At 48.1% G+C, this 24,308-nt stretch overlaps 2 protein-coding genes across 2 annotated transcripts in view; both read left to right on the plus strand.

The window, feature by feature from the left end:
- The window catches only part of LOC142850117 (sororin-like), a 92,098-nt gene that overhangs the window by 17,418 nt on the left and 50,372 nt on the right, over positions 1-24,308 (plus strand). The gene's annotated exons all lie outside the window — the stretch shown is intronic.
- Naaladl1 (N-acetylated alpha-linked acidic dipeptidase like 1) lies at positions 11,925-24,251 on the plus strand. Its single transcript, XM_075973229.1, has 18 exons — positions 11,925-12,124; positions 12,204-12,376; positions 12,453-12,574; positions 12,892-13,014; positions 17,663-17,946; positions 18,029-18,133; positions 18,613-18,698; positions 18,820-18,939; positions 20,891-20,976; positions 21,059-21,122; positions 21,205-21,272; positions 21,402-21,493; positions 21,580-21,670; positions 22,954-23,035; positions 23,114-23,287; positions 23,364-23,451; positions 23,550-23,642; positions 23,858-24,251. Exons 1-18 carry the CDS (start codon positions 11,925-11,927, stop codon positions 24,042-24,044), a joined length of 2,238 nt encoding a protein of 745 aa, XP_075829344.1. The 3' UTR covers positions 24,045-24,251.

Raw genomic sequence — 24,308 nt, forward strand, 5'->3', positions numbered from 1 at the left:
GGACCATGACTGGACGCCCTTCATCTGTAGCAGAGCTGATGCCAGAGCACACTTCAGAGGCTCCTGTTGGGGTCAGAGGATTCGTGTGATGTATCCTAGTGAATTCTGGGTGAGTATCTGCCTCTGCTTGTTTTTCTGTGTGTGTAAGCATAGGGTGTGCATGTGGTTTGCTTGGATACATATACACAAATGTGTGGACAAATATGTGTAGGTGTTTGTGCACACTCCCTCCTATATGTTGTAGAAGGGAGTAAGCCTTGCTGAGTCACCCTTGAGTTATGAGGGACTGTGGTCCAGGCCTAAGTGGGGAGGCTGACCTCAGATGGGGACATGGACTGCTTGTTCTGTCACGGTACTCGGAGGACAGGACAAGGGGATGGGCCAGGGCTAGGAGATTGAGTGGCGGAGCAGTGACCCAGGAAGTGTTATGCTCAGATCCCAGGAAACCCCGCCCCACAAAGACCGAATCTGTATGCAAAATTAAAGAGCCTTTACTCAAGTTCCAGCTTGGACTCTCCATCTGTCCGGCACAGCAGTTGAGAGTGTCCAGCCCGGGCGGGGTAGGGTTTATATCATAGGAGAGGTTGAAGGTGAGAAGATTTTCAGAATTCAAAACCTTGATTGGCTGACATTTGTCTAGGGGTGTCTTGGGGAGAGGTGGGGATAGGTGCCTGCTGGGGTCAAGGACGTCTGATGATCTTATCTAATCTCATGTGATGATTGGGGTGTTTGGAATGCCAGGTACTTAGATACTGGCCTGGGAGGTGCCATTTTATAGCTTTTCCCGGAACTCAGTGATGCCTGCCAGCAAACTGAATCTCAGTGTGGCCAAGCTACTCTGGGCCCCACAGGAAGTAAGGTCGTCAGCTGAATGCTGCATGAGGAGAAGGTATATGGGTTTAAGAGAAGAGAGAGCTGTCAACAAGGCTCAGTGGGTAATGGATTCGGTACCAAGCCATACTCCGACCTCTGTATTTCTGCTGTAATATGGACACATGAATATAAATAACTAGGCTTTTGTTGGTGGTGCTTTTGTCTTCATTTTTTGAGGCAGGGTTTCTCTGGCTGTCCTAGAACTCACAGAGACCTGCCTGCCTCTGCGTCCTGAGTGCTAGAACTAAAGGTGTACGTCTACACACTCCATCCACATAACTAGTATTTTATTTTTTAAAAACATGCTTATTTGCTTTTTTAAAAATTTATTTTTATTGCTGGGCGGTGGTGGCACACGCCTTTAATCCCAGCACTTGGGAGACAGGGGCAGGCGGATCTCTGTGAGTTTGAGGCCAGCCTGGTCTACAGAGCGAGTGCCAGGACAGGCTCCAAAGCTACAGAGAAACCCTGTCTCGAAAAACCAAAAAAAAAAAAAAATTTATTTTTATTTTATGTGCATTGGTCTTTTGCCTGCATGAATGTTTGTGTTGTTATGCCCAGTCCATGGGGACCCAAGAAAACTACCAGGGAGACAGACTCATTGAAATGCAAAAGCAAGGTTTATTTTGGGCACAATAAAAGCTGGCAGGGACCTCCTCAAAGCAAGTGATGCTGGCAAGAGGAGGTACTCGCCCTCCTAGAGGGCATTATTTAAAGGCAAAAACCAGGAAAGTTACATTAGCAGGTGTGTACTGGCAGGTGATCCTATCTACATTGATTGGAACATTAGGAATTTCCTTTGGATGGTCTGTTTCTGGGTGGTACCTGGGTAGTCTGTCTATGGTCTTTATGGGAGCAAGGAACTGCCTCAGGGTAAACGACAGAGACTCAGGCTCTAATGAGCTTGTCCTGGCTGGGTCCCTGAAACTGGTGTTAAAGACAGTTGTGAACTCCTGTGTGGTTGCTGGGAATTGAACGCAGATCCTCTGGAAGAGCAGCCAGTGCTCTTAACTGCTGATCCATCTCTCCAGCTCCATAACTAATATTTTAAAAGCAAGCCGGGCGGTGGTGGCGCACGCCTTTAATCCCAGCACTCGGGAGGCAGAGGCAGGCGGATCTCTGTGAGTTTGAGACCAGCCTGGTCTACAAGAGCTAGTTTCAGGACAGGCTCCAAAACCATAGAGAAACCTGTCTCAAAAAAAAAAAAAAAAAGCAGAAAAGAAAAGGTCTAAGAACTGTGGGCCCATCCAGGGCAGTGGGAGGACTTTTAAGGATTTGATGAAGACCCTCACAAGCTTAAGATGGTTTGCTGATTGTGCTCAGAGAAATCACTGGGAAGTGGAGCTCGGTCCAGCCCTGTAGCAAGAGTTCTAATAGGTCTTTTTTTTTTTTTTTACTTTTTTATATTTATTATGTATACAATATTCTGTCTGTGTGTATGCCTGCAGACCAGAAGAGGGCACCAGATCTCATTACAGATGGTTATGAGCCACCATGTGGTTACTAGGAATTGAACTCAGGACCTTTGGAAGAACAGTCAATGCTCTTAACCTCTGAGCCATCTCTCCAGCCCCAATAGGTCTTAATAATAAAGGCCGGAGTCAGATATAGGAGAAAATGCTGAGAGGTCAGAGAGACAAAGGAGCCAAACCAGAGCCACCTCACCCACTCAACTTCACAGCCAAAGAGACTGAGTTCCGGTCTCCTTCTGCTTTATCACTTCCTCTCTCTGCCCAGTCATATCACTTCCTGTCTATCTGTACAGACCTCCAGACCTCTATGGTTAACTAGTGACTAACTCCACCCTCAGGTCCTCAGGCAAGCTTTATTTGTACAAACAAGGTGTCACCATATTTCTCCCTTTTTGTCTAAAAATTAAAGGTTATAACTGAGAAAAACTATATACAATAAGAGCAATAATTATATACAATATATACAGGCAATAAATACATCAGCAATGTCTAGTCCTTTAACAACTGACAAATTCAGAGAAAATACTCTGTATCTATCCTATCTTGGTGAGTCCAAAAGTTGTACCTAATTCACTTTCTATTCTAACTTACATTACCAAAACTATCTTTTTATGTCTTTCAGCCTTATATACATTTCTTTAGTGCATTTCCTTTCTGAATTTGTTAACTAGAAAAACTATAACTATAAAGTCAACTCCCTCAAAGACCCATGAAGGAAATAATATTAACTGAGTAAATAGAAAGTATGAGCAAGCAACTTCCAAAAAATATGAAAAATAACAGAAACAAGCCGGGCGGTGGTGGTACATGCCTTTAATCCCAGCACTCTGGAGACTGAGGCAGGTGGATCTCTGGGAGTTCAAGGCCAGCCCGATCTACAAGAGCTAGTTCCGGGACGGACACCAAAGCTACAGAGAAACCCTGTCTCGAAAAACAAAAACAAACAACAACAACAAAAAAGAAACAGATGGCTGTCTCGATAGTCAAGCAGGGTTCCTCTGCAACATTGGGGTATCCATCTATGATCTATAGGTTTGGGTATCTGACAGACTTTTTTTTTTTTCGAGACAGGGTTTCTCTGTGGCTTTGGAGCCTGTCCTGGAACTAGCTCTTGTAGATCAGGCTGGTCTCGAACTCACAGAGATCCGCCTGCCTCTGCCTCCCAAGTGCTGGGATTAAAGGCATGCGCCACCACTGCCCAGCTCTGACAGACTTTTCTGTGAAGCAGGATATTCTGAAGTGCTGTCCCACCTTGTCTTGGCAAAGTTTGGCAGTTCTTTTATGTTCTGCTTGTCCAATTTGTACAGCATACTGTCAGCAGTCAAGGCAAGAGCACTTTCTTTTTTTTTGTTTTTTGAAATAGGGTTTCTCTGTAGCTTTGGAGCCTCCTGGAACTAGCTTTTGTAGACCAGTCTGGTCTTGAACTCACAGAGATCCACCTGCCTCTGCCTCCCAAGTGCTGGGATTAAAGGCATGTGCCACCACTGCCCAGCTATCACTTTCTTACCTAGTGGCTAAACTTTGCAACAAAGAAAGTAAACACATGTGTATGGGAAGCTACTGAGTACCAGCCTCAGCACTCGCACAGGGTTCAGACCAGGGCTTCTACCACAAGCGAAAATTAGCTTGTGAATGGGATCTGAGGGCTAGAATGAATTGACTGACTTAGGCACAATTTCCTGCCTGTATCTTTATTCCTTGGGGGAAACTTTTTTAAAAAATGGAGAAGATGCATAGAAGCATAAGGGTAAAGGCAAAGCCTAAGGCTAAGAAGAGTGCTCTCCACAACGCTTTCCGTTTCCACACACACAGACAATCCCATAGGTGGTAACAATGTATCAAGCATGCATCTGCACTGTTACAAGGGCTTGATTTGCATTAGCATCTAACTGGTTGAGTTAAAAGGAATCTCTTCTGGGGACCCTGCTCTTGACTCCAGCAAGTTGTCCAAGTGAGAATTTTTCTCTCTGGAGCTAGTTTTAGTGACAGCCATTTTCCTGTATAAACAGTTCAATTTCCTGAGCCTACATTAGTAGAAACCAAGGTAAAGGGTAATACAGAATATTAGTAGCCTGTTAAGTCAGAGCAGAAGACCAGTAGATAACATCTTCCTGAGTCTGCTGTTAGAGAGACATATTGCCTCCTGTATGAGGCTCCTTTCTTATCAGTGACTGTCAATAAAGAAAGTTTGTGGGGGACTATTTTTATGTAGATTTTTGGCTATAAGAACGAGGACTTGACTGAATTCTTTTCACACCATGGCTTCATGGTGTGTGTCAGGGGAGGTATTCAGTTGCCCTACAGGAAAAGTCAGGTTTATATACACTGCTGGGATACTATAGAAGGGAGAAAAGCCATGATTCCACAGGATTTCTACAGAACTGACAGTGACTTATCCAAAGGACAGGTGTCCCTGTATCTCTAAGTGGGTTACTCCAGGTGGAGTGTCTGTATATACTTCCCATAGGTAGTCCAACAGATTGGTCAGCTCTACATCTACTGTATTCATCCTTGTGGGCTCATCACACATGAGGAGTTTCTTCAATGCCCATCATCTTCTCTGAAGTAGATTGGTGCTGCCAGGAGCAGACATGTCTCATTGTCATTAAAAAAAAACAACTATGTTATCAAAACAGTTTAAATGCCACATTCTTTATATGTCTGAAGTATTTAAAGACAACCTATCTAAAATATATTTTTGACTTTGAAAACATACCTAATATGACTTCAAGTTCAACTGTAATAGGTTCTGATCCCCACGCCCCACCCTGGCCAAGTGGTATTTTTGTCGAGGTTGCTCTCCCTTGTAATAATAACTTCCTAAGGCACAAGTTCTAATAATAAAAGCCCAGAGTCAGATATAGGAGGAAATGCTGAGAGAGCAGAGAGACGAAGAAGTAAAACCAGAGCCACCTTAGTTATTCAAATTCCCAGCCGAAAAGAGACTGAGTTCCTGTCTCCTCCCGCCCTATCACTTCCTCTCTCTGCCCAGTCATATCACTTCCTGTGTCTGTCTGTACAGACCTCCAGACCTCAATGGTTAGCTAGTGGCTAGCTCCACCCTGGGGTCTTCAGGCAAGCTTTACCTATACAAATAAGATCTCACCACTCAGCCCTGCTGCTTGCTAAGGTCTAAAAGGACATTTCCAAACTCGAGACTGTGTCATACTTGCTGTGTCTGATCCTCACCCAGGTCACGTGACATTACAACACGGGCACTGAGTGTAACCAGGATGTTTTTTGGTTTGTTTTGTTTTCCACTGTTGGTGGCTGAAGCAAAGAGGACAAAGGATCCCTGGCTGGGCCAGGAGCGAGCACCGTGGGTGGAAAGGCGATCAGTGGTTCTCCTCCCACAGTGATGAAGGGAGGGGGAAAAGCCAAATTCCACCAGTGCCCACAGTCTAGAATGCTCAGAGCCGGGTTTGTGGTGCCAAGGTGTCTGAACATCTATGGAAGTGTGGATGCTAAACAATTCCCACAGCCTGAGCTGGTTTTTTCCGTTTGTTTGCCTGTGGTGAATTGTAGACGCATCAGCGGGTGTTTGTGTACATTTGCGCATGTGTGTGCAGAGGTCAGAGGTCAATGTCAGTATCTTCCCTTATCCCTCACCACTTTTATTTATTTATTTGTTTGTTTGTTTTTTCGAGACAGGGTTTCTTTGTACAACTGCTCTGGCTGGCCTGGATCTCTCTCTGTAGACCAGGCTGAACTGGAGCTTGGAGCTACTTGCTTCTAGCTCCAAGTGCTGGGATTAAAGGCCCAACTCTGCCTTTATTTTTAAAGACCTATTTATTTATTTTGGTTTTTCTTTTTCTTTTCTTTTCTTTCTTTCTTTTTTTTTTTTTTTTTTTTTTGGTTTGTCGAGACAGGGTTTCTCTGTGGCTTTGGAGCCTGTCCTGTAGCTACCTCTTGTAGACCAGGCTGGTCTCGAACTCACAGAGATCAGCCTGCCTCTGCCTCCTGAGTGCTGGGATTAAAGGCGTGCGCCACCACTGCCCCGCTAAGACCTATTCATTTTATGGGCAGTGGTGGCCTTTAGTCCTGCATTTGGGAGGCAGGGGCAGGCAGGCATGGGGATCGCTGAGTTGGAGGCCAGCCTAGTCTACAGAGGTAGTTCCAGGACAGCTAGAGTGAGACTCTGTCTTGAAAAACAAAACAGAAGGTTTATTTTATTTGTGTGGATGTTTTGCCTGCTTGCATGTCTGTGCACCGTGTGATTGCTGGTGTCTGCAGAGGCCAGAAGAGGGCACCAGATCCTCTGGAACTGGAGTTAGGACTGACTGCTTGTGAGCCACTTGGTTCTAGGAACTGAACCTCACTGGCCCTCTACAAGCTGAATCACTCTTCAGCCCACCCCCATCTTATTCTTTGAGACAGGGTCTTTCACTGACGCTGGAACTCCCCGGTTTGGGTATCTTGACTGGCCATCAGACCCTGAGGATTCCTTCTCTGTTCCTCCAACTCTGCTGTTGGGGTTAGAAACAAACGCCTCCATGCCAGCCTTGTACAGAGACACTGGGGATGAACTCAGGTTCTCATACTTGCATGGAAGCATTTGATTGACTAAGCCTTCTTCCCAACACTTTTTGTAGGAGAAGGGCCCGCTTGTTCATCCTGGCCGCCTGGCTAGCTGAGCCCCCAAACACAGAAACTGTATTAATTAAATCACTGCTTGGCTATTAGCTCTAGCTTCTTATTGGCTAACTCTTACATCTTTTTGTTGTTGTTATTTTTTTGTTTTTCGAGACAGGGTTTCTCTGTGGCTTTGGAGCCTGTCCTGGAACTAGCTCTGTAGACCAGGCTGGTCTCGAACTCACAGAGATTCGCCTGCCTCTGCCTCCCGAGTGCTGGGATTAAAGGTGTGCGCCACCATCGCCCGGCTAACTCTTATATCTTAATTTAATCTTATATCTTAATTTAATATCTTTCTATTAATCTGTATATCACCATGAGGTCATGGCCTACCAGCAAAATTTCTGCACATCTACCTTCGACCGTGGATCCATGGCATCTCCCTGACTCTGCCTTCTTTCTCCCAGCATTCTGTTTAGTTTTCCCCACCTAGCTCTGTTCTCCTACGGCTCTGCCACAGGCCCAAAGCAGTTCCTTTATTAACCAATAAAAGCAACACATAGACAGAAGGACCTCTTACACCATTTCCCCTTTTCTGTTTAAACAAAAAAGAAGGCTTTAACTTTAACATAACAAAACTACATAAAACAAGACAGATATCAAGCAAGTACTACAGTTACAATATTTATATCTACTTTATCTTTTATCATAATTAAGGAAAACTATAACTATAACTATCTTTTTTTAAATATTTATTTATTTATTTATTTATTATATTCTTTCTGCGTGTATGCCTGAAGGCCAGAAGAGGGCACCAGACCTCATTACAGATGGTTGTGAGCCACCATGTGGTTGCTGGGAATTGAACTCAGGACCTTTGGAAGAGCAGGCAATGCTCTTAACCGCTGAGCCATCTCTCCAGCCCCCAACTATCTATTCTTCAAGTCCATCAAAGACTCCAAAAGGATAGAATATTACCTAACTAAACAGGAAGTTCGTTGCAAGCAACTTCCAAAACTCTAGAATTGACAGAGATATTTCACTACCTGGACAGTCACCCAAAGTTCTTCTGTACTGTTGGGGCATCCATCTTCAGCCTACTGGCCCATAGTATCCAGCAGACTTTTTTTCAGGAAGCAGGAAATTTTGTTTTGTTTTTGTTTTTGTTTTTTTGAGTCAGGGTTTCTCTGTAGCATTGGTGCCTGTTCTGTGACCAGGCTGGCCTCAAACTCACAGAGATCTGCCTGCCTCTGGCTCCAGAGTGCTGGGATTAAAGGTGTGCGCCACCACCGCCCAGCTGAAACAGGAAATTTCAAAGTCAGTTCAGTCATTTTCTTCTTTATCCCGCAAAATGTCTCACAGACTCTTTCATGAAGCAGGAATCCCAAAGGATTATCTTATCTTTAGGCAACTTCAGCAGTTATTTCTCTGTGGATACTGTATGTTCAGCTAAGCAGTCCAGGCAAGAGCAGTTTCTTGCCCAAATGGCAAACCAACTCCATGAGGAGCCTCTTTGATCCCTATTTTCCTCTTGAAGTAGCCTGCTGCTGCCAGGAGTAGATGTGTCTCATTGTCATGAAAAGTCCTAAATTTTTAAAACATTTAAATGCCATATTCTGAAGGTCTCTGAAAGATATGAGTAATACCTATGTAACTGAAATATATCTCTACACATCTAGAAAACCTAAATAACACGACTACAAGCTTGACAATTATAGATGATTATCTATTAACTTTTATTTCTTAATTATACATTATATTTTTAAATGAGCTACACAATCACAGTACCTTAATTAGAGCAGAAATACATATAACAAAATTGACCTTAAATATGTATCAATAAGCCAAGATCCATACCAAAGCAAATTATTTATCTCTATAGCATATCTACCTTTAAATGTAAACAAACATTTACAAACAATATTTGGGAATATGGGCACAGTCCTGTCCAAACCTTTTCCTACTGTTTATTGGGTGAAGTAATTTTTTGAGGGGTGTATTTTTGAAGGTGTTCAAGGCAACCTTTCAGGAGGTCTTGGTCCATAAAACCATTTTGGTCTGGAAGCAATGCACAGATTCTCATCTTCTGTGGAAACAAGAGAAGAACTTTTCCAAAGCAACATATCCTTAGCCCCAAATTTGAAAGTCATGATACCTTTATAATATCCATGCTGGTTTAGCGTAGCAGCCCATACAATGAAAAGCCTCTCTGTACTTAGCTCCTTCATAGTCAAAAAATTCAAAGAAAACACAATAATACACATAATCCAGACTCTCTGTGAATTTTTTATTTTTTATGTGGCTTATTTTTCTTTATTCCTTTTAATCTATGACTATCTGTACTCTGTCTCTTTAAAGACTTTACCCCCTTTTTAAAAGCATTAACTTTATTTTATGACTCTCTATGTTCTTTTTCTTCTCTCTTCCAAGCCTACATACATTTATCCAACACTGTGACCCATTTAGAGTTCTTTTATGTCTGAATCTGTCCTTATTGCATGATCTGTAATTCTTTACTATCATGAAGAGCTTTTTAAATGGTAACCAGCTTGGTTGGAGTGGCTCTGGATGCTGGCTCCACCTCTCTCCACTTTTAAAATGGTGGAAGCACCACTAGTGTTAGCTCTGGGGCTGCCAGGCAGGAGCCACGCGCAGCATGAGTGTGCAGCACATAAACCTTTTTTATCTGAGTAACAGCCAAATCTGCAATGCAAGAGCACTGTGCAGCCTGGAAACATCTCTGTTTATGGCTGCAGGAATCTGCCCTGCTCTCCCACCTGTGCAAGCCTAGTAGACCTGATCCTGCTGCCTGCCCAAGTGGGGAACGCTGAGCAGTGGGCATAGTCTCTGCTACTTTCCTGATGACACCGAGTGGGCACACAAACACCCGGGCCAACAAATGCCATTGAAATGCTTCATAGCCAGAGTTGGCACTGATGGCACAACCCAGGAAGCCATGTTTTAAAATGGTTGTGGCTTTTTTCCTGCTATGGCTGGATCAGGAAGTCTCTCTTAATGGAGCTGCGGCAAGCCACCAGCAAACAGCAAGAAGCTGTGTTAAACTCTGTATTTTTTTCTTTTTTGGACTAGAATTCCTCTTCAAGCTTTCTCAGGTTTTATGTGGATTTAGCTAGCACACATTGGAGCACCAATTTGTAGGAGGAGGGCCCGTTTGTTCATCCTGGCCACCCAGAACCAAAATAATCACACAGAAATTGTATTAATTAAAACATTGCTTGGCCCATTAGCTGTAGCTTCTTATTGGCTAACTCATATTAATTTAACCCATTTTTATTAATTTGTATATTGCCACGTGGCAGTGGCTTACTGGCAAAGATTCTAACTGGTGTCTGTCTCAGGCGGAAGATCCATGGCTTCTCTCTCTACCTCTTCTTCCCAACATTTCGTTTAGTTTTCCCCGTCTAGCTCTGTTTCCCTATAGCTCTGCTATAGGCTCAAAGCAGTCCTTTATTAACCAATGAAAGCAACACATAGACAGAAGGACCTCCTTCACCAACGTTTTTTTGGTAGGGTCTCATGGGGCTGGCCTCAAACTCACTATTTCCTAGGGTGGTCTTGAACTCCTGATCCTCCTGCTTCCACCCCAGAGGGCTGTGATTGCTGGTACCATCATGCCTGGCTTGAGTTGATTTCTCAAATGTCGCACAAAGAAATGTTGTTCACCAAGCTCTGAGACTCAAACACAGCTGCATACTCACTATGGACTAGGTGTCCCACCCGTGGCTTCAAAAGTTCCAAGAACTAAATCCTTCAGAACAGGGTGTGGCTGTACCCTGGGAGTCATCTGAATCTCTGGCATTCAGTTTATCAGATAATTAAGCAACTGTCCTCCAGTTCCCCCAAATTGACAATCTTCTGATAAGACCAAGGCCACAGTCTTGGCCTTGATAGTCATCAAGCCTGTCTGTCTCTCCTGCTGGACTTTGCTTCCTCAGGACCTGCCATGAAGCTGGCTTAGAGCTGAAAAAACCTAGGAGGAAATAGATAGGAAAATGGGTGTTGAGAGGCAGATAAGGGTCAGTGGGGAAGAAGGATGGAAGAGGAAGGCAAGTGGTGGGAGGGAAGGATGGACAAGTGGTGGGGCTGTGGGGCAGTAAGAGGAGTAGATAAGGGTGGGAGGGGCAGATAGATGAGTGAGGGCAAGCCCTGTGGTGCAGCCTCTAATCTTGTAGAAGTGGGAGAGGCTGGCAGATGTCTGTGAATTTGAGAGTAGCCTGATCTAGAGAGTTGTGGGCCTCCTAGGGCTATAGAATGAGATTCTGTCTTTGGGGAAAAAAAAAAAAGGATGATGTGTAAATTCCACATCTGTGGATGGAGAACTTTGTTTTGCTGAAGTAATATGGGCTTCCTGGTTTAGGTTCGGCAACAGGCTCGCCTTCACAAGTCCCACTTCCACAAACTGGAACTTCTGAGAGGAAGAAACTGGAAATCCCGCCAGCCTTTCCCTGCATTTGTGCTCTGACAGTGGGTTGTTAACATCTCTCCAGATGGTGTCTTGCTTCATGAAGACAACAGCACCGTTTTCTAGCAAGGAAAATGGGCTCAGGGAAGCTAAGTGAATGTCTAACATGACACGGCTTGTCTAGCAAAATGACATCATTTAAACTAAAAAGTCTGCTCAGGCCATCAAGGCACCAGTGTCAGAGGCTGAATGGCACAAGGGTCACAGGGTTCACAGTGGGGCAGTCAGCAGGGCCCTGTGTGTGTGTGTCCCAGACCTGCTGTGCTGTGTCACAAGGAGACCTCGGAAGGATCATTCCCTTTGTCAGCTGTGGTGTTCCCGCATTGTCCTGATTCCTTCCGAGAGCCTTTACAGGTAAACAATTCAAAATGTGATTCGGGTGTCAGCTTCTGGCTGTCACTGCAGGATGTTCCCTGGCTCTTCACAGGGGCAAAAGAACAGCACCACCCATGAGTAATAGTTAACCAGCCCGACATCCCACATATAAAAAGCCCAGTCAGGGCTTGCTGGGCTGTTTCCACAGGATGCACTGGGCAAAAATACTGGGGGCGGTTGTCGGGGCTGCTGCCCTCTTGGGGCTGGGGATCATTCTGGGCCACTTTGCTATCCCCAAAGCAACTGACCCTCCAGCCCCCAGCACTTCAGACTCCCAGGACTTGGACCTGGAGATCCTTAACCTTGTAATGGAACAACTTGATACCGGCAGGATCCAAGAGAACCTTCGGTGAGCAGTGGGCCCACCCAAACCCCTGTTAGCTGGAAGCCTCCCCTGACACCCTCCCCCTCCCCTGCTCACCCTGCAGAGAACTCTCCAAGGAGCCGCATGTGGCCTCCAGCCCTCGGGATGAGGCCCTGGTGCGCCTGCTGCTGGAGCGCTGGCAGGATACGGCAACTGGCTTGGACTCCGCCAAGTCCTATGAGTATAACGTCCTGCTCTCCTTCCCCAACCGGGATCAGCCGAATGTCGTGGAAGTCGGTGAGGTCCTGTCCAGGAATGCCGGGGTGGAGAGGGCTGCTGCTGGGCCCAGCTATAACCAGGCCTTCTCACACAGTGGGCCCGGATGGAACCATCCTCCACTCCTTCGTACCCCGAGAGAAAAATCTGACCGGGGAGCAGGGGGAGCCCAATGTGTTGCAACCTTATGCTGCCTATGCACCCGCTGGTACCCCACAGGTGAGCCTGGAACCCCCCACTCTGAAGCTGAGGCAGTTGAGAAGCATTTCAAGCAGAGCCCAAACCCCTTCACTGATCTCACACCTGCGGCTGTTACCCCTACCCTCCATCTGTCAGTCAGTCGTTCAGTAAATGCCAGTTAGTGGTCCCTGCTCAAAACTTTGAACAGGTCACCTAGACAGAGAAGGCAGCCATCTTTGGGGTACATAAGAGGAGTGGGGAGAACAAAATTTCTTGCTATTGTTACTCAATCTTTGTCTCCCTATGTACCCGACTTTGGCCAAGCTGGCCTTACAGATCTCTTCTCTTGGGATTAGGGCCTCCTCGTCTATGCCAACCAAGGCTCTGAAGAGGACTTCAAGGAGCTAGAGACTAAGGGAATCAAGCTTGAAGGCACCATCGCCCTGACTCGCTATGGGGGCGTGGGGCGTGGCGCCAAGGTAAGTAGCATTCGCCATGTAGACGCCCGGGTGGAGAAGGGCCAGGGGCAGACAGAGCACCAAGGGGAAAAGGGCAGAGAGGAAGCAGTGCTGGGAGAGGAAAGAGGATGAGCCGGGAGCATATGTGGACTGGTGTCCCTGAACACCTGGGCTGTGCTGCCTGGCACCACAAGGGCCAACAGGGTCTCTGTGTAGCCCTGGCTGTCCTGGAACTCGCTCTGTAGACCAGGCTGGGCTAGAACTCAGAGATCTGCCTGCCTCTGCCTCCCAAGTGCTGGAATGAAATGTGTACCACCACTGCCCAGCTAATTGGCAAATTTTAAAAGAAAGGTCAAAAAAATATTTTAAAAACCCTTTTAAAGCCGGGAGGTGGTGGCGCGCGCCTTTAATCCCAGCACTCGGGAGGCAGAGGCAGGCGGATCTCTGTGAGTTCGAGACCAGCCTGGTCTACAAGAGCTAGTTCCAGGACAGGTTCCAAAACCACAGAGAAACCCTGTCTCGAAAAAAACAAAAATAAATAAATAAAAACCCTTTTAAAACATTTGTTTGTTGAAGAGAATAATGTCCTGTGTGTGGGAACAGACAGCTTGCAGCAGTCAGTTCTCTCCAACACACTATGTTTGCCCCAGGGCTTGAACTCAGGTCATCAGGCTTGGCGGCAAGCACCTTTTGCGTGCTGTGCCTTCTTACCAGCCCAGGAATTGAATCTTTAAGTTTTTTATTCAGAGACCTGGTGACCTGCAAAAGCAGCAGACAGACATCTTAAAAACTGGCATTTCCTCCCCAGCCAGAAGGGAGGAGAGACAAAGGCAGGCAGGCAGGCATTCTGGAGCAGGGTCAGGCCGCCCTGCTCAGGGCCAGCCATACCTCCAGGCTTGCAATGTTTGTGGCTCTCTCCTTTTCATCTATTACACTGTCTGCTCCTTCTCTGGGTGCTGAGCTCAGGCCCTGAGTCTAGTTAGTGTTTGCTACCAACTGTGTACTCTTGGGTCTGGGGGCAGGGCTAACTAGACAAAAACGGACCACTAACAACACATCCGAAGGCTTCTTTCTGCAGCACAAAGGATCCGGATGGCAGTTGTCTTGTCAAATTGGGGAGCTCTAGGTTTCAGAGAGAGAGGCTGTCTCAAAAGATGAGGTGAAAGTGGAACATGCCTGAACTCCCTGAGGAGGGAGGCAGAGGTAGAAAGACCTCTGAGAGTTCCAGGCCAGAAAAACAAACAAACAAACCCCGTGTGGTGGCACGCACTGCACGAACCTTTAATCCCAGCAAAGACAGAGGATCTGCACGACTTTTGAGACAAACCTGGTCTATGTAGGAATTCCAAGACAGCTAGAACTACATAAACAAAACAAAGCCAGCAACCTAAACAAACAAACGAATAAGGTAGAAAGTGATCATGTGTGTGTGCGTGCGCCCAGAACACAAAAACAAAAAGGAAAGAAAGAAAAGGCTGGGGTAGCTGCTGTTTTTCCCCTTCCCCAGGTGATTCAGGAAGGTATTCTATCCTAGTCAGGGGTTCTTTCTTTTTTCCTTTTTCTTTCTTTCTTTTTTTTTTGGGGGGGGGGTGGTTTTCTTCATGACAGGGTTTCTCTGTAGCTTTGGAGCCTGTCCTGGAACTAGCTCTTGTAGACCAGGCTGGTCTCAAACTCACAGAGATTCGCCTGCCTCAGCCTCTGGAGTGCTGGGATTAAAGGCGTGTGCCACCACCGCCCAGCTAGTCCTGGAACCCACTCTATAGACCAGGCTGGACTTGAACTCACAGAGATCCTCCTGCCTCTGTCTCCCAAGTGCTTAGGCTTAGTAGGCTTAGGCTTAGTTAGGGTTTCTGTTGTAATAAACACCAGGACTAAAGCACCTTGGGGAGGAAAGTATTTCTTTTTCTGGTGTGGCAGGGGCTGGCCTTGAACCCTGAGCTTCTGACCCTGCCGTCTCCACCTACCAAGTGCTGGTATCACAGGTGTGGAGCAGCCGGCTATCAACCAAGTTATCTCACAGTTAGTCTCCTTTTTGTTTGTTTGCTTGTTTGTCTTTTTCATTGTTTTGGAGTCTTACTACGCAGCCAAATCTAGTTTCAAACTCACTGTGTGTCTCAGGTTAATCTTGAACTCCCGATCCTTCTGCCTCAGCTTCCCGAGTTCTGGGCTTGCAAGTGTGCACCACCATGCTCACTTCGACGCTCACCCTTTTTTTTTAATGATGTGTGGGAAGATTGAGCTTATGCTACAGCACAGGCTAGCCTAGAACTCACTATGTAGCCCAGGCTTACCTCCAACTCAAGGTGATCCTCCTGCTTCAGCCTTCTGAGTGCTAGGGTTAGAGTTGTGAGCCTCCACGCCTGGTTTGGCTGTCACCATTTTAAAGTCTATAGTGTGTTCAGAACATTGGCAATATGCACCATCATTGCTGTCCAGGTTTAGCGCCTTAGCATTAATGCAACCAACATTCCAGGGGCTGTAGAGCTGACTTGTCTACTAAAAGTCATACTGCTCTTGCAGAGGGCCTGAGTGCAGTTCCCAGATCCCAGTCAGGGGGCTCACAACTATCTGAAACTTCAGCTCCAGGGGGATCAGGCACCTCTGGCCTCCTCAGGTACGGGCACTCGTGCAATACAGACATACACACACACATAATTTAAACAAAGAATAAATCTTTCCTCTTATTTTGCGGGGAGGGGGCAGGGTTTTTCTGTGTAACAGCCCTGGCTGTCCTGGAACCAAATTTGTAGACAGTCTGGCCTCAAACTCACAGAGATCTGAGTGCGCCTTCACGCCTGTTTTGTTTTTGTTTATTGAAACTGAACTTCCATTTAACAATGTCTTCTCCCGCTGCTCCTCAGGTCTCTGATAGCCTCAACTCCAAGTTCTTTTCTGGTTTTAATTGATGCGCATGAGTGTTTTGCCCCCCATGTAAATGCAGAGAGGGCATCAGATCCCCTGAAACTGGAGTTCTAGATGTTTATAAACCACCATGTATGTGCTGGAAACTGAACCCAGGTCCTCTGGAAGAGCAGTCAGTGGTCTTTTTGTTTGATTGATTTTTGCTGTTTTTTGAGGCAAGGTTTCTCTGTGTAGTCTTGGCTGTCCTGGATCTTGCTTTGTTTAGCAGGCTGGCCTTGAACTCAAGGAGATCCACCAGCCTCTGTCTCCGGGGGATTAAAGGTCTGCGCCTCCTTTGCCTGGTGCAGCTAGTGCTCTCTCTAGCCCTGCCAACTTCTTTATTTTTTTTAATGAAAAAGGATTTCAGACGTTTCTTTGTTTTTGTGTCTCAGTGCCTGTATGTTCATGTTGTGTGGGTGCCTTCTGTGGCTAGAAGAGGGCACGTGATCCCATTGTGACGGAGTTACAAGTGGCGGTGGTGTCGACACCCGCCTTTAATCCCAGGCCTGGGGAGCAGAGGCAGGAGGAAGGAACTCTGAGTTTAAGGCCAGCCTGGTCAACAGAGGAGTTCTGGGACAGCCAGGGCTACACAGAGACCTTGTCTTGAAAAGACAAAAACAAACAAACAAATGAATAAATAAACACACACACAAACAAATTTTAAAAAATTAAAAATTGTACATTTCATTTCTTTCTTTCTTTTTCTTTTTTTTTTTTTTTGAGGCAGGGTTTCTCTACGTAGCCCTGACTGTCCTGGAACTCTGTGTAGAAGTGGCTGACCTTGAACTCAGGGAGATTTGCCTATCTCAGCCTCCTGGGTACTGTAAGGCACCTTACTTACAATACGTGGCCTTTTGTATCAGACTGAGTTATTTCACCTAGCCTACCAGTTTCAAGGTTCCAAATAACACGCACAGTTGGACTGGGATGCCGTTCAGTTGGTACAATTGGTTGCTGAGCATGCACAAGGCCCTAAATTGGATTCCCAGCAGCCCAGAGAACTGAATGCTGTAGCACAAACCTATAATATCAGCACTGGAGGGATGGGGGTGAAGGCAGGACCAGAAGTTCGAGGTCATCCTTGGATAGAGTTTGAGGTCAGCATGGGTTGCATAAGACCTTGTCTCCAAGTCTATATACCACCTCTTCCTCATGTGGACGCTGATGGACACTCTCCTTGGCTCACATTTTAGATGTGGGGAATGCTGCTGCTTATGAAGGGTACACACTTTTTTTTTCTTTTTTTCTGCTTGAAACGGAGTTGCATTCTGTAGTCCAGGCTAGCCTCAACTGCACAACAATCCTGTTTATGCTTCTGGAGTGCGGGGATTGCAGGCATTTGCCACCACAAAATGACTTACATCTCATTCTTTCTTTTCTTTTATTTTTTCGTTTTTTGATACGGGGTTTCTCTGTGTAACAGCCCTGGCTGTCCTGGAACTAGCTCTTGTAGACCAGGCTGGCCTCAAACTCACAGAGATCCGTCTGCCTCTGCCTCCCGAGTGCTGGGATTAAAGGCGTGCACCACCATCACCCGGCTACATCTCATTCCTTTCTTTATAGTATTCCATCCAAGGATTGCTCCCATTTTCTCATCCAGACATCGCCAGTAGCCTAAGTAGTTCTACCATAAATGTCTTGGGCCAGCATTTTCTTGCTCATGGGAAGACAAAGCAATTCTGATTTCCATGTAGAGAATCGAGGAGGCGGCATAGGGCATGCCTGTCCCCATCTGTCACTTACACACAGTCTCCTCTGCCTTCTGCAGGCCATTAATGCTGCCAAACACGGAGTGGTTGGAGTGCTGGTATACACCGACCCTGGGGACATCAATGATGGGAAGACCTTGCCCAGCGAAACCTTCCCCAACTCCTGGGGACTGCCTCCCTCAGGTGTGGAGCGAGGCTCCTACTATGAGTATTTTGGGGACCCTCTGACTCCCTACCTTCCAGCTCACCCCTCTTCTTTCCGCCTGGATATTAACAACATCTCGGGAATTCCCCCAATTCCTGCACAGCCCATTGGCTTTGAGGATGCAAGAGACCTGCTCTGGTGAGCCTGTGACCAGTCCTCTGCCCTTCCCCAGACACCTGCAGATGCCAAACTTACCCTCATGGCATTCTCTCCTCCCCAGCAACCTCACTGGACCCCCTGCCAGTGCCTCCTGGAAGGGAGCCCTGGGCTGTGACTACAATCTGGGGCCTGGCTTCAAGCAGGACGGGAGCTTCCCAGCAGGCAGGTAAGGCGGAGTTTCCCTCTTCCCTTCAGTACCCCCAACTCCCTTCTTCCCTGACATCCTCTTCCCTGACTTTCTTTCCTCCCTCTCCATGACCATCTCCCAGCACTCTCCAGAACAGCTTGGTCTTTGGGGGAAGCTCACTGAAAGAACTGTGGCCCACCAAATCCCATGAGTTCTCCCTGCCCCTCCCACCACTTCCCACTCCAGCCACTGCCCCCTTTGAACCCTGACTGGCCAGTACACTCCTGGCCAATGTCCCCATCTGAGCATTCCTGCCACCAGGTGTCTGTCCCCTCTTCCCAAGCCAAGGATACTTCCAACCAAAAGAGGGACAGCTTTACTTACTGCTTTTCTGGGTCTCTACTGGGCAAATGACTGGTGGTGTCTGTCACCTTTCTCTTGGCCTCACTTTCTCCTAAATTTGATAGGGGGACAGGGGAGTGCTTAAATTCTAATCATATCCTTTATCCCACCCCTAGCGAGGTGAAAGTGAGAGTTCACAACAGCCTGGAGCTGAGAAACTCCTCCAACGTCCTGGGCATCATCCGGGGGGCAGTGGAGCCTGGTGAGCCTGTTTGCACCAAGCCCTGCCGCTCCCCTGGGGCCTGCCGTGGTTGCAGCCCACCTTGGTCTGCCTGCCCTCTGCTGTCCCTTCTCTGCCCCTCCTACTCTGGTCCTCCCCTCAGATCGTTATGTGATCTATGGAAACCATCGGGACAGCTGGGTACACGGAGCCGTGGACCCCAGCACTGGTACCGCCGTCCTCCTGGAGATCTCCCGAGTCCTGGGGACCTTGCTAAAGAAGGGTGAGGCTATCCTTTCTCCTGGTAACTCCTCCAGAAACCCCAGAGTCATTTCCAGCCCACTTCTGTTTCCTCCCAACTCCAGGGCTCACCTGAGCCAGGCCATGAACCCTGGGGCATAATTACCTGGGTACCAGCCCTGGCCTTGGGAGCCTCAGGGCTCAAGGATCAGATAACTGATCTATGCAGCCATCTTCAGGAGCCTCCTAGTAGAGCCAGGCCCCCCAGGCTGTAAACATGGTCCGTCTATGCTCTGCCCATGGAGGTGTCATGCCTTTTAAGGAAAGTCTGACTGTTCTGGTGACATTCCAGCACCAGCATCCCTCAGGAAGGGAGAAAGCTGAGCAGCCAGGGACAGTGGCTATCAGAGGAAAGGGCAGGAAGGAGGTTGAGGGTGTCCAGGTTGGAAAAGGCACTTGTGACATGAACTGGGGAGTTGTTAGCACTGCCGAGACCAGCTGAGGCCAGGTGGTGAGCTGGAGACAGGTAGATTCAGGGAGCTCTGTGGCCAGCCAGTCTAGCCTGCTTGATGAGTTCCCTACCATGGAGACCTCATCTCAAAAAACCAAGGGGTTACTTCAGCATGGCTAATCTTTTCCTTATGCACTGATTATAATTTAATATCTCAAAGTAGCAGAATCTAAATAATGGATTCACCTGTAGATTGTCAGGGAACACTAATACATAGTATGGAGATACGTGCTTTCTGAAAATGAGAAAACAATCAACACCCCTAACGTCTGGACTGCACACACACCCACTGGCACCCACAGAACCTCGGGAGTCTGACCCAGGACCACACTGTGCCTGTCTCACTGGGGTCCTTCGTTTCTAGCAGCCCCTTAGCTGCTCTTGTCTGGGCTAGCCTGATTACAGTCAGGTTCTACATCTCTGGCAAGGAAAAGTGTGGGGATTTGTAGCCGCAAACATGTAATCATAGTGTATATAACCATTTTTTCCCGTAAGCCAAAAGCTGAGTGTTAGGTATGGTGGCTTATGTCTGTAAGTTCAGATCTCTTTTTTTAAAAAATATTTTTATGGTTTATTTAACTTTATTTAAATTTATTGGTGTGAAGTGTCAGATCCCCTGGAACTGAACTGATCTTCAGACAGTTGTGAGCTGCCATGTGGGTGCTGGGAATTGAACCCGGGTCCTCTGGGAAGAGCAGTCAGTGCTCTTAACCACTGAGCCATCTCTCCAGCCCCCAAGCTCAGATCTCTTAAGACCTAGGCAGGAATGCCGGGAGCTCCAGGCCAGCCTGGTCTACAGAGTGGGTTTCAGACCATCCAGGGCCACAGAGTGAGACCCTATCTCAAAAGGAAATAAGTAAATGAATAAATAAGGGTTGGGGTTGCAGGTCAGTTGCAAAACTGCTTGCCTAGCATCCAAGAGGCCCTGGATTTGATTCTAGTGGAGGCAGGAGGATTAGAAGTTCAACGTCAACCTCAGAGAAACAGTGATCTTAACACTGGGGAGGCGGAGGCAGGGGGATGGTGAGTTTAAGACCAACTTGTGCTCCATGAGTAGTTCTAGGCCCACCTGAACTATATAGCATGACCCTGTTTCAGAAAATAACAAAGTAAGACTCAAACAATAATGATCAAATAATCCCATTGCAGCCAGAGGTAATAACAAAACAGGGAGCACGTGGAGCTGAGGGAATGCTGAGTCCATGCGGGGCAAGCATGGAGTCTCTGGGTGGCTGGGGACTGTGGGAGGCAGGGTGGGGCACTGGATAAACCACAGGGCTCTAGAGCCAGCTGTCTGGATTTGAACATGGCTCTGCTGCTTACAGGCTATGACCTTGGGCAATATGTTGAGAGGGGGAGGCTAGAAAGGGGACTGTCTCCTGGAAGGGTGAGAGAAGGGTGCACACATTTTCTAGCTCCTCCCTTCCTTCCATGTTCCCAGCTACTCCCTGACCTTTGACTCCTCATGGTCTCTTCTCTCCAGGCACCTGGCGACCCCGTAGATCCATCATCTTCGCCAGCTGGGGGGCAGAGGAATTCGGGCTCATTGGCTCTACGGAATTCACAGAGGTGAGTAAGTCCTACAAAGGAATGGGTGGAAGGGGTCTTTGGTTGTGGCCATGACAGACCGAGGTGTTCCCCCACCCTGTAGGAGTTCCTCAGCAAGCTGCAGGAGCGCACGGTGGCCTACATCAACGTGGATATCTCTGTGTTCGGTATGGGAGGCTCTGCCAGCTGTGAGTGGCCTGGAGCAGGAAGGAGCTAGGTCTGAACGGATCTCCTTGCTTCCTTCCACAGCCAATGCTACCCTCCGGGCACAGGGGACACCCCCTGTACAAAGCGTCATCTTCTCTGCCACCAAAGAGGTACAAGGGGTGTTGGTGGATCTATGTGGGGTGGGCAGGACTGGAGCCCAGATCACAGTCAATCTGGGGATTGGGGTCTGGCAGAGTGGCTGGGCTTCCTGAGCCACCAGATGTTTCTCTCTGTACCAGATCAGCGCACCAGGTCGCAGCGGCCTCAGTATCTATGACAACTGGATCCAATATACCAACCGCAGCAGTACAGTGTATGGGCTGGTTCCCAGGTGAGCCCAGAAACCAGAAAAGCAGGACCATAGGCCCAGCATGTCCACCCAGCACCCGCCAAACGCTATTCTCTTCCCTCCTCTAGTCTAGGTACACTGGGTGCAGGCAGCGACTACGCCTCATTCATCCACTTCCTGGGCATCTCTTCCATGGACCTGGCCTACACCTATGACCGGGTGAGCAGTCTTCAACACCACTTCCCTCCCAGTACAGATGCATCAAACCTCAGGGGAAGGTTTGGTACAGACTGGCTCAGTCTGTTTCCTGTTTCTATGACTGACACCCCGACAGAAGCAACTTTGAGGAGGAAGGGTTTATTTCAGCTCCCGAGTCTAGGTCACAGTCATTTACAGCAGGAAGCCACAGCAGCAGGAGCTGCAGGGAGCGCATCTCGTTCCCAGGGAAGGGCAGAAAGCAAGAGTGCAAGCAGGTTACCGGTGCTCAGTTCAGTTCTCTGCCCTGACCTAGGGAATGGTGTTACCGTTGAGATAACCCACCTCGACGGGTAGTAATCCTTTGAGGTCCTCCCATCTCAATGGATGCGATCAAGATAAGACTCACAGACTTGCCCAGAAGCCCTCCTGATCTAGACAATCCCTTAGTCTCTTCCCAGGTGATTCCGGATGGTGTCAAGTTGACCATTAAAACTAGTCATTAATACTGGTCAACACAGGTCAGCTGTCTTAGTTGGTTCCTATTGTTGTGAAGAGACACCATGGCCACAGCAATTCTTATAAAGGAAAATATCTGATTGGGGCGGCTTACAGTTTCAGGGAGGGTCTAGTCTGTTGTCATCGTGGTGGGAAGCATGGTAGCACGCAGGCAGACATGGTGCTGGAGAAGGAGCTGAGAGTTCTATGTCTTGATCTCCAGGCAACAGGAAGTGAACTGTGTCACTGTAGGTTGGGCTCACCCCCACAGTGACACACTTCCTTCAGTGAGGCTAAACCTACTCCAGCAAAGCCACACCTCCTAATAGCGCCACTCTCTATATGAGTCTATGGGGGCCAACTACATTCCAACATCACACCGACTTTCTTGGGTTCTCTGAGCATGTTTCCACCCATCAGACTGCACTGATGCAGACATGCTCCATCTTCCTCATCTGCAAAGCCCTGCCATGTCATGGTATGTCCTACTCAGGAGGAAGAAAGCACTGCTGCCAGCTAGTTGTAGGATGGCAGTGACTAGCGGAATTGAGTTTAGAAAGCTTTCGTGAGTACTGGCACTACTCAGGTCATGTTAGGGAACTAAGGAATCCCATTGTGGGGACTGCGGTGGAGGCTGCAGTGCCTCTGGCCTGCAGCTCGAGTGGATGCACTAAGGCCCTTTCTCCCCCTGGCTATGTGGCCTTTGGGTGGTGGAGCTGGGATCCCCATATCTGACTCACAGCCCCAAGCTCCTCCTCGTTCCTATGTGGGTGCACCCCCAGCCTGGTCCCTCTTCCTTACTCCTCTAGAGCAAGACCTCAGCCAGGATCTACCCTACCTACCATACGGCTTTTGACACGTTTGAATACGTGAAGAAGTTTCTGGACCCTGGTGAGGAGGGGACGGGGACATTCTGAGGAAAGAAAGATGGGTGCTAAAGATGCAGTCCTAGCCTTGTGTCTCCTCCAGATTTCAGCAGCCACCAAGCCGTGGGCCGGACTGCTGCTAGTGTGCTTCTTCGGCTCAGTGACAGCCTCTTCCTGCCCCTCCATGTCAGTGACTATAGTGAAACGCTGCACAGCTTCCTGAATGCTGCTCAGAGGGATCTCGGCACCCTACTGGAGCAGCACGGTATCAGCCTGGGTAAGCGCACCCCGACACGGAAGTTCAGAGAACCCTCTATCCTTAGACAGGGCTAAACCACATGTTCCCCACACAGATCCCCTGGTGACCGCAGTGAAGGAGTTTGAAACAGCAGCTGCGGCCTTGGTCAGGCGCATCTCAGCACTGCAGAACAGCAGCCCTGAGTGAGCATGAGCAGGGGACACGTGTCTGGGAGGGGGCATACGCACATAAAGCTAGCAGCTAGACTGCTGGCTTGCAGGGTGACCGACATGCCCTCCAGCCCCTTGCAGGTACGGATGGTCAACGATCAGCTAATGCTCTTGGAACGGGCGTTCCTGAACCCAAGGGCTTTCCCAGAGAATCCATACTATAGGTGAGTCAATGCCAAAGCTCCTGGGAGGTGGGGTGGAGCAGTGATCCCACCCAAAGAGGCTTCCTGCTTCACTCACAAACAATCCACTCACTGATGCTGAGATGAGGCCCTCCCTGCACTGCTTTTAGACAGCAGGTGGGGGCTTTTATGATTGCCTGCTGATAGTGCAGTTCCAGGCCAACCCTACTGACCGTCAGCTTGCTGTTTCTCCTCAGCCATGTGCTCTGGGCACCCAACACAGCCTCTGCTGCCACATTCCCAGGCCTGGCCAACGCCTGTGCTAGGGCCCAGGACACCAACTCTGGATCTGAAGCGTGGGCTGAAGTACACAGGCAGCTTAGCATTGTAGTAACGGCACTGGAGGGAGCAGCAGCCACCCTGAAACCCGTGGAGGACCTCTGACCCTAGCCCTGTGTCTTGGGGCTCCTCTTATCTTGCACCTCTCACACCTGTTTACCTAGATTATGTCCCAGTCTTTGATGAGGTCAGGAAACACTCTCAAGCTTTTGGGGCAACAGCCAGGGTTCTTGTAGATAAACACACCTGCTCATGGTAGTGGGTGAAACTCGGGCCCAAAGCAGCGTGTAGAGGCCACTGCCTAACCTTTCTTTTTGCCCTGCTCTTCCATGTTCTATCTCCCTTCTCAACCCTCAAATAAAAGAAGTC

Source organism: Microtus pennsylvanicus, chromosome 5 (genome assembly GCF_037038515.1).
Source record: "Microtus pennsylvanicus isolate mMicPen1 chromosome 5, mMicPen1.hap1, whole genome shotgun sequence".
In the NCBI taxonomy this organism is placed as follows: Eukaryota; Metazoa; Chordata; class Mammalia; order Rodentia; family Cricetidae; genus Microtus; species Microtus pennsylvanicus.